The sequence below is a fragment of the Halichoerus grypus genome, chromosome X (genome assembly GCF_964656455.1).
Source record: "Halichoerus grypus chromosome X, mHalGry1.hap1.1, whole genome shotgun sequence".
NCBI classification, from domain to species: Eukaryota; Metazoa; Chordata; class Mammalia; order Carnivora; family Phocidae; genus Halichoerus; species Halichoerus grypus.
This window is the reverse complement of record NC_135727.1, coordinates 118,611,441-118,627,795: the sequence shown is the minus strand read 5'-3', so window position 1 is coordinate 118,627,795 and position 16,355 is coordinate 118,611,441. Positions and strand designations below refer to the sequence as shown.

Below are 16,355 nucleotides of genomic sequence, written 5' to 3'. Positions count from 1 at the left end.
CGCTACCCACACCCCCAACCCCAATTTGAGGACTTCCCGCCCCCACCACGCTGAGAGTCTCAATCCTAACCCCTTGGATGCGAGTGTCTTTGCGTCGGAGCGCGCCGGGCGCGGCGAGGCCACCAGTGACTCCCAGCGGCCGCACAGGGCGCTGCGCCCCCCTCGCCCCGGCCTCCCTCCGCCCTGCGTCCGCCCCGCCACCCCCGCGCCGCCTCCTGCGCTCGGGCTGGAGGCGGATTCCTCTCTCCGGGTTTTCAAAGCGCCTTTCCGAAACCTCCTCCCCGCCCAGAGAGGGAGTGAGGTCCCGGGCGCAGTCGCTCCCCGGAGCGGCCGAGGGGCGCGCGGGGAGAGGCCTGCGCCGGGGTACTTTCAAACTGAGGCGCGCGCACACACTCACACCGAGACACACACACCCAGACACGCACGCACGCACACACACACACACATATACACGCCCATTTATATAGGCGGTGGCGGCGGCAGCGGCCGGGGCGGCGGCGGCGGCGGCGAGGCAGGAATGATGGAGCTGAGCCAGCCGACCCGGGTCGGAAGCAAGTGAGGAGAGCCCAGGCGCACCCCGGGATTTCTGTGCCCCGCTCTTGTCATCCTACCCAGGGAACGGTACGCCCGGAGGAGGACCAGGTGGACTGATTTGCCAGAGGGGCGGGGAAGAGGAGGAGACCAGGTGAGCGGAGGAGCCCCCGCGTCTCCGGAGCGCCCGGTCGCGCCTTTGCCCGACTCCTGCTCCCTCTCCGCCCAGGTGGGCGCGCCCGGTTCCCCGCTCGCAAGGGGCGCTTTGAGGAGACCAGAAAGTCTCAGCCCGGCTTCGCGGGATGCCTTTCGCCAAGAGGATCGTGGAGCCGCAGTGGCTGTGCCGGCAGCGGCGCCCGGCGCCCGGCCCGGCGGAGGACGCTAACGGAGGCAGCGCCGAGCCGCCGCCGCCCCTGCAGCCGCCGGGCGGACGGGACGAGGCCGTGGCGCCGGGGCCGGAGGATCCCACCCGCGCGCCCCCCGCGCCTCCCGGGCCGCCGCCGTTGCCCGCGCCGACCGACCAGGCGCAGCCGCCGCACGGAGAGGCGCCAGCAGCGGGCGAGGAGAGCGCGGCGGGGGTCGCGGAGGCGGCGTCCGCGGCCGGCGAGGCGTCCTCGGCGGCAGCCGCGGCCGTGCTGCTCATGCTGGACCTGTGCGCGGTCAGCAACGCCGCGCTGGCCCGTGTCCTCCGGCAGCTCTCAGACGTGGCCCGGCACGCGTGCAGCCTCTTCCAGGAGCTCGAGAGCGACATCCAGCTGACCCACCGCCGCGTCTGGGCGCTGCAGGGCAAGCTCGGCGGCGTGCAGCGCGTCCTCGGCACGCTGGACCCCAAGCAGGAGGCAGTGCGTGAGTACCCGCGCCGTCCGCCCGCCGGGCGCTGCGCTCCGGCGCCGCACCCTCGCGCCCTCCCCGGTCGCCGCAATCCCAGCCCCGCGGCGCCGTGCCCGCTGCAGCTTGCACCTTAACTCTCGCCTCCCCACCCTCCCCTCCTCTGGGACCCACCCCAGTCCTCCCGGTGCTGGGAGTTCCCGCTGGGCGGGAGGCGGGGATGCAGTCGCGGAAGGGGGTGGGGGGGGGAGAAAGTTAAAGGGGCGGCCTGGGAACTCGTAGGCAGCCGTGGGCTGAGAGGGAGAGTGTTGGGGACACAGGAGGCAGAGGGGTCTGTCATTCATTCCCGGGACTCGCCTTCCCCGGGGGTGGGGGTGGGGGATTGGTGCAACTTCTGTGGTTTCCAGAAGTCCAGCCCCGAGCCCTGTAGTACCCTCCGTGCGTGCTCGGGGGCCTCGAGGAGTAGCGAGCGTCCTTTTAGGGCTTTTGTAACGCCGTAGCGGTTTTGTCACTCTTACTGTTACCTCAGGGTCTGCGCCGAGCCCCGAACTTGTGCCTTGCGCTTGCGTGCGACGTAGCGCGGCGCCGTTCGCCGCGCGAGTGAACTCTGAAGCCTGTGCTCTACCCTTGTGGCCCCGAGGGGCCGCGGGGATGGGCGTGGAGGCAGGAGTGTCCCAGGCCCGGGGCATCTTTCCTGCGCCCACCAGCACAGGGTTCCTACTAAATGGCTCTCGGTGCCGTCTGCCTTCTGAGGAGCCTGGAGGTGTGTCCCCGGCCCCCCTCCCCCACCGTGTACTGTCGCCCAAATCTGCCCGCGTGTGGAAGACCCTTGGGCATCTTTGCTGCCCTTTAACTTCACTCTTGCGACGCCCTAGGGCTCCCAATAAATGTCATTCCGTGTCATCTGCCCTCCCAGGGGCGCTTAGGTCGGTCAAATCAGGCGGCGGCCGAATCCTTTAGGAACGAACCGACGGTGGGCGGGGGCGCTAGGCCCGCGCGCCGGTCCTTTGGCGCCTAGTCCGGCTGCGACGCTCGCAGCGAAGGTGATGTCAGCGGCTCTGGCTTACGTAAGAAGCTTCCTCGGTTGCTGCAGCAGCTGCGCCGGAGCGCGGTGGCCGCGGAGCGCGAGGCGGGGGCGCTGTCGCGGCATCTTTCCTCGGGGATTTCCGGGCACCTCTGCCCTGCAGCCCAGCCCCCTCGCCGACGCTCCCCACTCGCGCACCCCCCCCAAACAAACAGAAAAAACCCCGCTGCACCGCGCCCCGGGAATTCGCTGCTTTTCTGCAATAACAATAATAATAAGCGTAATGAATAAATGATGTGCGCGATCGGTTTTCGCAGCTATAAAAGACCCAGAGTTGGGTTAATGACTGGTTGTTTAAAAGGGCAATTCCGGGATGAGTTCTGGAAAGCATTAGGACTGCCGTAGGCCAAGTCGTATTTTACTTTTGGGACTTGAAATGAGCGCTTTAATCCTGCCTCCTTTTTTTTTTTTTTTAACCCCAAACCACACAGCAGGGACAAGCCCTTCACTTTCTACAGCGCTGATATCTGGGGAGTGCGGTTGGGGTGAGTGGTGGTTTCACTTCAAAAGAACTGGAGGGAAGTTTTGCAGACAATGTTGAGTGGTGCTTACATTTCTGTGTGTGTGTGTGTGTGTGTGTGTGTGTGTGTGTGTGTCACATCGCTCCTTAAATTAGATCTCACACAAGTGAAACTCAGTGCTGGAGCAGAATGTGCCCCCCTTCTCCCCTCTTTCTTTAGAGAGAGCAGTGGGCAGTTATGTGTCTGGCATTTAACACAGTCCTTTCAGGCCCTTTTACAGGAGTGCAAACTAATGGTGGATGGAGAAGAGGATTTTTGATGACTATATACTCTTTATATGTATTTATACATGAATAGATAAATAAACATGGGGCTAATTAATACCCAGGGATGAACTTAAAAATCTATTTTAAAATTTTCCTAAAACATCATCTCTACACTTTGTGTCCAGACCTTTCCCTTCTCTTGTCCGTATAAATTTAGGATGGCATTTTTGTTTGACGTCATAGAAAACGTTACCTTCGGGAGGAAAAGCACAGTATTATGTGTTTTCATTTGGGTTTCCTAGCATGCAGACAGAGAGACAAGGATTTCTGTGTGAGGAGTTTATTTGAGGGGGGATTCCAGGAAGCACAAGGAGGTGGGGAGTGGGGAGGTGGGTCAGGGAGGGGAGGAAAGCTCATGCATGTTGTGAGCTGCTTATCACTGTGGGCAACTGGGGTTCAATCCAGCACACACCTCAGAAGTGTTCCACTGAGGAGTGAGGGAAGCTGGAGTATTTATTTACCCACCAACTTCTACCCCTGATTGATGGAAAGTAGCACTTGGAGCATGAACTCTCTGGCTCCTGGGGCCTGCCCCATGTGTGGGCTCAGCATGCTCCTGGGCCAGGTAGAGAGTTACAAAAAGCCTATGTTGTGAACAGGAATGTCTGCAGGGGTCCTCTGGGGAGGGCAGAGGGGCTATGGGTGGCTACCAGTGCCATCGACTACATTATGCATCTCCCTTCAGCACTGCTCAAGGCCTAGGGGAGTTTCAAAGGGAGAGGAAGCCTAAAAGAGACTCATGCGCCCTTTTCTCCTCGTTTGAAGGTGTCTGGGTACCTCCATACCCCCTGGATAGCCTTCCCACCCTGATCATTGTCCCTGTGTAGTCTGCATGCTGCTTCATCCATGCACAGCTGCTTTCTCTCGCCTTGAGCCAGGCTGGGATGGCTTTTGCAGGGGTGACATGATCTGACACACACTTTAGTGAAGTCACTCTGGAGGCAAGTCTGGAGGCTGGTAGACCAGTTGGACAGTGTGACTGGTGATGGTGGTCAGGACTAGGGAGGTATCTATAGGGACCGTGAAAAGTGGTAGGATTCTGAATTGACAGGATTTATTAATTGGTTTGGGTATAAGGTATGATTGGAAAAAAACAATTATGGATGACTTCTAGTTTTGTTTTGTTTTGTCTTAAACAATTTGTAGAAGATGGTACTATTTCCAGAAATGGGTAAGGCTGGCGGAAGAGTGGATATTTTAGTGTGTGTGTGTGGCATCAATAGTTTTGTATTTTTGCCATATTAACTTGAGATGCCTTATGTGTCTTAGACAATTAGATGTGTTGAGTTCTGAGCTCAAGAGAGAGGGCTCAGACTGGAGACACGAGTGTGAGACATGGGTAGAGATGGCTGGCGGGCTGCTGAGCTGGTGGTGGGGGGGATGGGGTGCTCTTACATGATTACATTGATTTTTCTCAGTGTGTGCATAGTGAGGTCCTCAGCTGAGATGGTGTTGGTAATGTGAGGAGAGAAGGCTGGGTGTTAATGTTGTCTCAGGGAGGGAACATGGATGCAGTAAGGAAGTGTAGCAGGATTACCTGGCTGTGTTGAGAGCCTTCTGAGATTTATGGTCATAAACTTGAAGTACGTCCAGCTTTTCAGTCACTAAAACCTGAGACTTTGGGATTACTTCATGAGCCTCGACCCCAAGCCATTCATCCTTAGACATTTTAATGTCGTTGGCTTTTTGGTTGCTGTTGATTGTATTTGTTACTGAGTTTTAAAGTAAGTTTTCTAATGAACTTTAACGTTCCTACAGAAAAGTGCAGAGACCATGAAAGTACAGTTTGGTTAATTTTCACAAAGTGAACAACTCTTGTAACCATCACCCAGATTGAGAAATAAAGCATTACTGTATCCTGAAACATCCTCCCCAGGCCTTTTACCAGTCACTATTCCTGCCCCCACCCCACCAACAAAGGTAACCACTATTCTGACTTCTACCCACCTCAATTAGATTGTCTTGGTTTTGAACTTTATATAAGTGGAGTCACATACTATATACTTGTTGGATGAACAGTGCTAGACACAAAATTACGTTTGTAAGATTCTTCCATGTTGTTGCATATACAGTAGATTGTTCATTCTCATTGCTGAATAAAATTATGCATTGTGTTCATTCTCATTGCTGAATAAAATTATGCGTTGTGGGCATACTCCACAATTCATTGATCCATTTTCCTGATGATGGACATTTGGGTCATTTCCAGTTTAGGGCTACTGCCACAAACATTTTTTCACATGTGATTTGATGAACTGATGTATCCACAGCTGTTTGGTATATATCTAAGAGTGGAATTGCTGGAGCACAGGGGATGGATATGTTTGGCTTTAGTAGCTACTGCCTACCAGTTTTCTAAACTGGTTGTACCAATTTATAGTCCCAGAAGTGTGTGGAAGTTCCAGTTTGCTCCACATCCTCACCAACACTGGTACTGTCTTTTTTTTTTAATTAACCTATAATGTATTATTTGTTTCAGGGGTACAGGTCTGTGATTCATCAGTCTTACACAATTCACGGTGCTCACCATAGCACATACCCTCCCCAGTGTCTATCACCCAGCCACCCCATCCCTCCCACCCCCCCACCTCTCCAGCAACCCTCAGTTTGTTTCCTGAGATTAAGAGTCTCTTATAGTTTGTTTCCCTCTCTGGTTTCGTCTTGTTTCATTTTTCCCTCCCTTCCCCTATGATCCTCTGTCTTGTTTTCAAATTCCTCATATCAGTGAGATCATATGATACTTGTCTTTCTCTGATTGACTTATTTTGCTTAGCATAATACCCTCTAGTTCCATCCACGTTGTTGCGAATGGCAAGATTTCATTTTTTTTTCCTTAGGAGAAAGTCTGTAAAACTTTATTGAGAGAATTACAACAGTGAAGTACCCTACATAAGAGTAGTTTCCATGTTTCAGCTTGTCCTGGTTTAAATCTGGGGTAGTCCTTCACCTGCTTCCGGCATTTTAATGGGCTCTAAAAAGGGTAGACTTGGCCTCTTGACATCAGGGTCGTCTTCAGTTATACCCCCAGCCTTTGCCTGAGGCAGCTTCTGGAGATCAGCTTCCAGGTCCTGTCCTTGAGCCACAGGTCCTCCTTCAACTTCCTTCCCTTGATCAGGTAGAATATCCTGACTCTCAGCGGGTGCCTCCTTTTGTTTCAGTTTCTCATCACTGGGTGCACAGTGCTGGTTAGACCCTGGATCATCTTTTCTTTGTTTGGATTTGGATCTGGATCTGACTCGGCCACTCATAGTTCACCCAGTTGAATTCAGCTAGCGAGAAAGCTCACCACAGAGAGAACATGACTGCCTCGATGGATCTCAGCTTGGCTCTGGCAAAATTTCATTTTTTGATGGCTGCATAATATTCCATTGTGTGTGTGTGTGTGTGTGTGTGTGTGTGTATACACAAATCTTTATCCATTCATCTGTTGATGGACATCTAGGCTCTTTCCATAGTTTGGCTATTGTGGACGTTGCTGCTATAAACATTGGGGTGCATGTGCCCCTTCAGATCCCTACATTTGTATCTTTGGGGTAAATATCCAGTAGTGCAATTGCTGGTCATAGGGTAGCTCTATTTTCAGCTTTTTGAGGAACCTCTATACTGTTTTCCAGAGTGGCTGCACCAGCTTGCATTCCCACCAACAGTGTAGGAGGGTTCCCCTTTCTCCGCATCCTCGCCAACATCTGTCATTTCCTGACTTGTTAATTTTAGCCATTCTGACTGGTGTGAGGTGGTATCTCATTGAGGTTTTGATTTGGATTTTCCTGATGCTGAGTGATGTTGAGCACTTTTTCATGTGTCTGTTGGCCATTTGGATGTCTTCTTTGCAGAAATGTCTGTTCATGTCTTCTGCCCATTTCTTGATTGGATTATTTGTCTTTGGGTGTTGAGTTTGATAAGTTCTTTATAGATTTTGGATACTAGCCCTTTATCTGATAAGACATTTGCAAATATCTTCTCCCATTCTGTCGGTTGTCTTTTGGTTTTGTTGACTGTTTCCTTTGCTGTGCAAAAGCTTTTTATCTTGAAGTCCCAATAGTTCATTTTTGTCCTTGCTTCCCTTGCCTTTGGCGATGTTTCTAGGAAGAAGTTGCTGCGGCTGAGGTCAAAGAGGTTGCTGCCTGTGTTCTCAAGGATTTTGATGGGGATTCCTGTCTCACATTTAGGTCTTTCAACCATTTTGAGTCTATTTTTGTGTGTGGTGTAAGGAAATCGTCCAGTTTCATTCTTCTGCATGTGGCTGTCCAATTTTCCCAACACCATTTGTTGAAGAGACTGTCTTTTTTCCATTGGATATTTTTTCCTGCTTTGTCGAAGATTAGTTGACCATAGAGTTGAGGGTCCATTTCTGGGCTCTCTATTCTGTTCCATTGATCTGTGTGTCTGTTTTTCTGCCAGTACCATACTGTCTTGATGATGACAGCTTTGTAATAGAGCTTGAAGTCCGGAATTGTGATGCCACCGGCTTTGCTTTACTTTTTCAACCTTCCTCTGGCTATTCGGGGTCTTTTCTGGTTCCATACAAATTTTAGGATTATTTGTTCCATTTCTTTGAAAAAAGTTGATGGTGTAGGGATTGCATTAAATGTGTAGATTGCTCTAGGTAGCGTAGACATTTTCACAATATTTGTTCTTCCAATCTGTGAGCATGGAACGTTTTTCCATTTCTTTGTCTCTTCCTCAATTTCTTCTGTGAGTATTCTGTAGTTTTCTGAGTACAGATTCTTTGCCTCTTTAGTTAGATTTATTCCTAGGTATCTTATGGTTTTGGGTGCAATTGCAAATGGGTTCGACTCCTTAATTTCTCTTTCTTCTGTCTTGTTGTTGCTTTCTGTGCATTGATTTTATATCCTGCCACTTTACTGAATTCCTGGATGAGTTCTAGCAGTTTTGGGGTGGAGTCTTTTGGGTTTTCCACATAAAGTATCGTATCATCTGCAAAGAGTGAGAGTTTGACTTCTTCTTTGCCGATTCAGATGCGTTTTATTTCTTTTTGTTGTCTGATTGCTGAGGCTAGGACTTCTAGTACTATGTTGAATAGCAGTGGTGATAGTGGACATCCCTGCCGTGTTCCTGACCTTAGGGGGAGAGCTCTCAGTTTTTCCCCATTGAGGATGATATTCGCTGTGGGTTTTTCATAGATGGCTTTTATGATATTGAGGTATGTACCCTCTATCCCTACACTCTGAAGAGTTTTAATCAAGAAAGGACGCTGTACTTTGTCAAATGCTTTTTCTGCACCTATTTGGTACTGTCTTTTTAACTGTAGCTACACTGGTGGGTAGGTAATAAAGTTCTCATTGTGGTTTTAATTTTCATTTCTCAGGTAGCTTGTGAGATTGAACGCTTTTTCATATATATTTTTGGCTCTTTGGATACGCTGTTTTGTTAACTGCCTGTTCATGGCCTTTGCTCTTTTTTCAGTAAGTTTTTTTGTGCCTTTTAAAATTGCAGGTGTTCTTTATATATTGTGGATATGCATCATGTGTGAGCTCTAGATATTGCACATACCTTCTCTAACTCTATAGCTTGCCTTTTACTCTCTTAGTGTTATCTTTTGGTGAGCAAACGTTCTTATTTTTATGTAGTTTGGTTTATCAGTCTTTTTCCTTATGGTTAGTGTTCTGTTTGCTCTTAAATGAATTCCTCACTGACCCCAAGTTCATAAAGATATTCTTCTATGTTCTAGACTTTTTTTGTTTTGCCTTTGTCCTTTACATCCGTGAGTCGTATGGCATTGATATTTGCAAGTGATGTTGGGGGGGGGTCAAGATTAATTTTTTCCTTATAGATGGGCAATTAATCCATTGCCACTTAATGAAAAGACCATCATTTCTCCATTGCACTGCAGTGACACCTTTGTCCTCTATTGAGTGGATTGATTTTATTTTTTAGCTGATATTTATTGAGTTCTGCTATATGTCAGGCCTTGTGCTAAGATATTTATATGAATTACCTTATTTAATTTTCACAATAACTCTGTGAGAGAGGTACTGTTATTTTCCAACCTTACAGAGGGTTAGCAACTTGCTCGAGGTAGCAACAGCTAGAAAGTGCTGGAGCCTAGAATTAGGATCCAGGTCTGAGTCCACGAGCTATGTTCCAAGCACTAGATTTTTCTCCCATGCACTGCCACACAAATCCAGGGGAATTACTATATTAAAATCAGGGCCCTTCTCAGTATGCTTCTGTTCCCATGACAAGCTCCATCTCTTGCTCTTGTACCCATTGTGCCTCTCTGCCTTCTCCATCTATTACCCTAATCCAGTCACACTGAACTACTGGGTGTTCCCCAACTTGCCAGGCTTTCTCATTCTTCATGCCTATGTATATACTACTCTTTCCTTCTGGAATAGTTCACTGGTTAATTCCTATTCATTCTTTGATGCTCAGCCAACACATCATCTTCTCCGTGAAGTGGAACCTGATTCCTTGCCTACCACCTCCCCACCTACAAGTTTTCTAGAACTGTGTGCTAACTTTTATCATAGCTTTTCTCATTCTGAACAGCAGACCCTGTTATGCTCTGTCTGTATTCCTTCAGCCCTCCCCTCTCATGCTGAAGGCTGCTGACTATAAACTCCTAACTCTGCCTAGGGCTTTTCTCCCTTGGCCAGTGGACCATGGTTGGTCTTGAACAGAGGGAAAGCCAGAAGTGCCAGTGAGCTAAATGCCCCTGAAGCCGTAGTCAACCAGTGATGGATGGAGCACTGGTGGATGAATGCCCCAGTTTCCTTACATGTTGCACACCATCTCTCAGCGTTCCCAGTAGGACTGAGCTCTAGCTGCCCACAGTGCTGACTTATTTGATAATGTACTGTGTATTCTCTGCCTTCCATTCTCCATCTCACTTTTTCATATACCTGTGGGTGGTTCATGGGTAGCCTTCCACAGAAACTACTTGAACTTGTACTCATAGGATCTGGGGGGACCCAGACCAAAACAGTCTGTTTAATTTTTGAACTATGAAGGCAAAGACCTAGGGCCAGGAGTATAGTAGAGGTGATGTTTCTCACTCTTTTTCCTTGAACTGTGTACCCCAGGATTATTATATTAGCCACATGCCCGGCCCCTCCCAGATGCTCTCCAGTGGGTCTGGAAATAACTTCTTACCCTTTAGAGGATCCCTTCAGTGCTTCATGTGTGAGAAGGCACGTGGAAGGAACTCAAGTCTACTGTGATGAAGACACATCCGCTCAGTTCTTCAGTGTTCCATTGGGCAGGCTTTGAGAGTACTATTTATGGCCCTATGGAATGGGGTCAGTGATGGCCCCAGGAAATCCAAACTCCCTATTTGTGAAGCATAATTTCAGCCAGAGCAGACACAGAAACTGCTAAACCCAGAAAGATACTAGGAAGTAACACATTGGGTGAATCCATCATTTTGGGCTCATATGGTAACGCTAATCATGGGATGATCCTTTCCCTCCCCCATTCTGTTCATTCTACCACTTGCAAAACCCCCTTGTAGTCTGGTTAATGTGTTTGTGGTTTTTTTTTTTTTTTTTTTTTGGATGTTGAGTAACTGTGGTTAGATTTCTTTTCCTCCTGTCTCTGCTCAGCGAGCTTCTCTGATGTGTTACGTGAGGAGATCCTAACAGCTCCGTTGAAAGCTGCTTTTAAGTCCATCATGGAACAAGTAAGAAGAAAGCAATCTTTCAAAGGTTAATAATTCATGGTTGTAGTTTCCTCATAACTAGTAACAGCAACACATTTCCTTCTAGACTTTTCTTGTTGTACTGGATTGGGCTTTTAAATCAAAACTGCTGAACTACTTTACCTAGGAAATCCTTGAGATTCTTCGGGGCTGATAATGCTAAGACGGTAACAAAAAAGATTTCTTTCTTCCTGTTTGTGGAGGCCTTTCCCACATAATGCCATCAGGAAAGTGTAAATTCCACATAAGCTCTCAGAAACGTCTCGAGTCTCAGAGCTTCTGGTCTACCTTTAATGGGCATTACCTTTAAATTGCAATGACATATGAAATCTCTCCTATTGTCCAAGAGTCTTAAGGAGTCATTGACTTCATATAACACTTAGAAATTTTAGGGACAAGACAATTTTAAACGTAGTTGGAATTTTATTTTGACAGCTTAGTTTTTTTTTTTTTAAAGATTTTATTTATTTATTTGACAGAGACAGAGCAAGAGAGGGAACACAAGCAGGGGGAGTGGGAGAGGGAGAAGCAGGCTTCCCGCTGAGCAGAGAGCCTGATGCGGGGCTCGATATCGTGACCTGAGCCAAAGGCAGACGCTTAACGACTGAGCCACCCAGGCACCCCTCAGTTTTTTTTTCTTTTGTTACTTTTTACTGTTAAAACTCATGGAACATGAGATTTTGTAGGACACTCTATTAAAAAATCATGGGAAGAGTATGCCTGGAATAAACCATCAATCATACAGATTCCTGAAATTTTTTTTTGTATCAAGATTTCTTCATAAATCATATCCTAATAATAAGTGAAATAATCAGGTAGGAGTGGTTTCTCAACCACTCTCATTCTAAGGTCTAAATTTGTGGAAACAAGGTTTTGGAGAGCCCTTCTACCAGACTGCAAGGCCACAAAGGGCAGAAAGCCTGTCTGGCTCATCTTTGTTGAACGACTGAGACAGGCATGGTCAATTTTTGTTTCTGACATTAATGTCCATCGCTCAATTCACTAATGAACATGAGAAGGTTTGTGTGTCCTGAAATAGGAATCTGAGGACGTTGGCATGCATATGCTGAAAGATTACTTAATTATGAAATACCTAAGCCCTTGAATGTGAAACTAACCAAGAATAAAATGGATTTCACAGGAGTTGGAGAATCTTGGATCCCAGAGTTGGGAAAGACCTAAGCATCTATCAAATCCAACCTCCCGCCCAGGGTTGCAGAGCACAAATGGATCCATTCCTTTCTTGGTATGGATGCCCTGCTAGGACTAAGGTGGCCCAGGGGCCCTTGCTGTTTTAACCATCACACGACATTGTCGCTGCGTTATTGCCTTTATAGCCTGCGACTTTGCTTTATAGCAGCGGTTCTTTTACACGAGGTCTCCTCTGTTCCATTGTGCACTTGGTATTTTGAACTTAAATTTCACAAGACTCCCCCATTGTCTCTGTTAAATTGAATCTTGCTTGCTTTGCTCTTTCATTTCCAATCAGTGGTGATGGTTTAAAGTCTTGATTCACTGTGTCAGCTGTTGCCCACAGCATTTTGCTCTCTGCAGACATCATAAACATGGTTCTAGCCCATCATCCACATCTTTGATAAAATGATTGTTCAGTAGGACTCAAGGCCAGAGTCCATTGGCCGGCAGTACTAGCAGTGTCCCTCCAAGCTGACGTCTGTTCATTGACATTCCTTGGGTACCATTGTTGCAGCAGTCACAAATGTACTCCCCACCTTCCCATGCAAACCACATTTCTCCACCTTGCCCACAAGATCTATCATCGTGAGCGATTGTCAGATGGTTTGCTGAAATCAAGATACCATATGTCTGCAGCATTCCTTTGATCTCCCAGTCTAATAACCCTACTCAAAAGGGAAATGAGGTTAGTCTGGTTCAAATAGGACTCGCTTGCAGCCATCAGAGGGGCCATTTAAATCTTCTTGTATAGAATGGATAAAGAGTTTATTTTGGGGGATCTGCTTTGGTTTGGCCGTAGAGGGACTGCAGCCTCGGACTGCAAGGGGATTCTTTGGGTCCTAGGGTCCATTTCTCTGACTCCAGAGTGCCTGCTTTGTGAAGGCAAGAGAATCAGAGTCCTTATCTCTTCCTTTTAGGATAGCTAGTGAGAACTTCATGTCCTTGTCGTCTGTTCCTTAAGGAAAGGTTTGGGATTCCTGACCTTTGGCGTTTGCTTAGGCTCAGTTTGAGTAAGGTTGGCAAGTGTCCGGTTTATCTAATTGTTGAGAAGCAAGCGATAATGTGGCTAAGAGCGTGGGCTCTGAAGTCAGACCACGAGGGTTCAAATCCCAGCTCCACCCTCTCACAGCTGTATGACTTTGGACAATTTTCTGAATCTTTCTTTTTCTTTGTCTGTTATGGGATGGAGATGAAAGCAGTACCTCCCGCATCCGGTTGTCGTCAGGATGGAAGGAGTCAGGTTGTAGGGGCGCTGGGAGCAGTGCCTGGTGCATGGTGAGCCCCTGCTAATTATTGGCTCTTGTTTTAGTGCAGCTATAATTGGATCCTGTCGAGCGGGAGGCATGTGTTAATTTTTTCCAAGTAGGTGAAACCTGTGCCTAAATCTGTGCCATGCCGGGTCCGGGGAAGGAGACAGCCGAGCAAGTCTGCGCGGTCAGACAACTACTAAGATTTCGGTGCTCTTTGTGCGCTCTTTTTTGTTATGCAGAGAAGGATGGAAATAAAAAACATTTGACCAGCCATCTTACCATTTAGATTCGTGCATTTCTTCTCTGCCAGGCACTGCTGTAGGTGCTGGAGTTTCATTAGTGAGCAGAAAGTTACCAAGAGCTTTCAGTGGAGGGAGACAAACCATAAAGAACAAACATAATACCTTTCAGGAGGTTACAAAGCATCTTAGGAGGTGCGTTCTGGGCAACAAGAAACTAGAGCAGGGTGAGGGCCAGCCAGGGGATTGGCCCGGGGTTGCTGTTTTCAATGGTGTGGTCAGGTGGGCCTCATTAAGGAAGCAGCGTTTGAGCGCAGATTGGAAAGAGGTGTCGGAGTTGATGACGCAGGCAGCTGGAGGGAGAGGGTTCTAGCAGAGGAACCTCTGAGCGGAGAGCATGCTTGGCTTGGTGGAGGGATGGCAAGGGGGCCGGTGTGGTGGATGTAGAGTGAGTAAGGAGAAGAGGCGGGGGAGAGGAGGCCGGGGAGGTGGGGCAGAGGGTGGCTCATGGAGGGTCTAGTAGGCCATGGTGAGGATTTTGCTTTTCACTCTGAGTGAAATGGGGACTCATCGGAGTGTTTTAAGCCTAGGAGTAGTATGATTGAGTTAGAGTTGAAAAGGATCACGTTGGCTATTGTGATATGAAGAGGCTGTGCGGGGTAGGGTGGGGGGGGGCGGGGGGGCAGGCAGGGGTAGAAGCAGGGAGGGAGAACAAGTGGGAGGCTGTTGCAGTTTTGCCCGATGAGAGATGGTGGTGGTTTGGCAGAAGTAATGAGAAGTGGTTGGATCCACTTTAGAGCTGTTGACATTTTTTGTTTCATGTTTTAGGGCTAGGCAATGCAACCCATACAGAAGGGCATAAAATTGAAAAGGAATAGAAAGCTCTTCTCCCCTTTTACCCTGCCAGACTTGCTTCAAAGGAAACCATGTTACAACGTGTTGTACTCCTTCTAGAGGAGCACAAGCAAATTCTCACATACATCTAACGCCTTTTGTAAAGCCACTTCTGAATGTCCAGGAAGTCAGCACTTCTAGAGTCTTGTTGATTAATCTTATTTTGCTGTCTTGGAAAAATTGAAAAGGTGTTCTAATACTCTTTTTAAAAAAATCAAAGTCTAATTTCCATATGATGAAATGTACAGCTCTCAAGTGTGTGGTTTGATGAATGTTCACAGCTGTATTCACCTGTGTAACCCACACCCCCATAAAGATAGAGACTGTTCCTTCGCTCCAGATAGATAATACTTGTTGGAGTTAGGAGAGCAGTGTTTGAGCTCTAGCCCCTACCGGGCCTGTTGTATGACTGTGGGCATGGAAGAAAATGTTTCCACGGGAGCTTCGGGATTCTCCAGTAGGATCAGACTGAGAACTAGTGACTCCATGTATAAGATTTTTTCTTTTTTTTAAAGGTTTATTTATTTATTAGAGAAAGAGAGAGAGAGCATGCGCGTGTGTGCACAGGAGAGAGCATGAGCGGGGTGGGGTTTGGGGAGGGAGGGAAGGGCAGAGGGAGAGGGAGAGACAGAGAATCTCAAGCAGACTCCCTGCTGAGCACAGAGCCCAATGTGGGGCTCGATCCCACAACACCAAGGTCATGACCTGAGCCGACACCAAGAGTCGGACACTTAACCGACTGAGCCACCCAGACGCCCCAAGATTTTCAAGACAAATTGCAATGGTGGAGTTCCGTCACTTTGGTCTGATGGCCCTGGCTGTTTAGGACAGTGTGGTGCTGAGCTTTAGGGAGGATCTGGGACAGGGATAAGAATCTGGCCTCAGAGGCCCCAGGATTAACTTAGAAGTAGGAGTTTTTCTAAGATAAAGCTAAAATAACATTTTAAAGGACATGGGGAAAAAAAAAGGAATGTGTTCATCTTAGGCAAATTTCGAAGTAGCAGGGAATACTGATTTGTACATGTGTTTTCAGCAGATGCTGATGCTTGAAGCCTAGATGGAGGATGAAGAGAGTTTTTTAAAAATCTGATTTCTGATTATTCCAAGTGCATTTACGTTTGCGAAATAAGAAGCCCTATTCTGGAGTTCAGCTACTCTTGATTTTTAATGCTAGACATCTGAGGGATGGAAGAGCTAGTAGCTCTGAGGAGGGATGACAGCCAGTGAGACATAATGTTCATTAGAATTTAATATCAATATTTATGTTTCTCTCCAGCGTGCATCTGGACTCTGTTCCTCGAGCCTGTATTTATATTTTAATAATGCAAGTAAAGCTGTATTTTCCTTTTTAATTTCACATCAGAGTTCTGCCTCAGCCCGCCCCCTCCTCACCCCTGCAGTGCTTTAACTGCAAGATGGCGCATGTTTATTGAGAGTTCGGTTCTAGGGATGAACTTCAAGGGGGGAAAAGTGCGGCACGAATAAATACCGCAGAAATCCTTTTCTATGAGAAGTCATAGGGCTTTCTGCTTCACGAACAGGAGTGATGGATGGATGCTTCAAAGTTTGGGGCGATGTGGGGGAAGGTGAGCAAACCAAAAAGAGACCCTGAAAAGTTTCCTCAGAGTTTCACTTGGGTTAAATGCCTTCTGTGTGAGACAAGAGACGTTGGAACTCTGTTCAGGTATCAGATGTCATGAGTGCTCATCTGGCAAAGTTTTAGCCTTTGCTAATTAAAACTAATCCAATCGCATGAAGAAAAGTACATTGCGTAAGGTAGCTGCTTGTGTGGCTTTATTTTAACTCTTTGCCCTATACCCTGAGACCAGCGAACTTCAGGCTGGTGATAGGGTGGGAAGAGATGGTGAGAAATGGAATTCACTTACAA

The 16,355-nt window shown here is 47.8% G+C and overlaps 1 protein-coding gene across 2 annotated transcripts in view; it reads left to right on the top strand.

Moving 5' to 3' along the window:
- The first annotated feature begins 833 nt into the window (after positions 1-833).
- The window catches only part of NHS (NHS actin remodeling regulator), a 348,136-nt gene continuing 332,614 nt past the window's right edge, over positions 834-16,355 (top strand). For both annotated transcript variants that reach the window (XM_078064708.1, XM_078064707.1), the window contains exon 1: positions 834-1,377. In XM_078064708.1, the coding sequence (XP_077920834.1) occupies positions 834-1,377 (544 nt within the window). The remainder of the gene's footprint in view (positions 1,378-16,355) is intronic.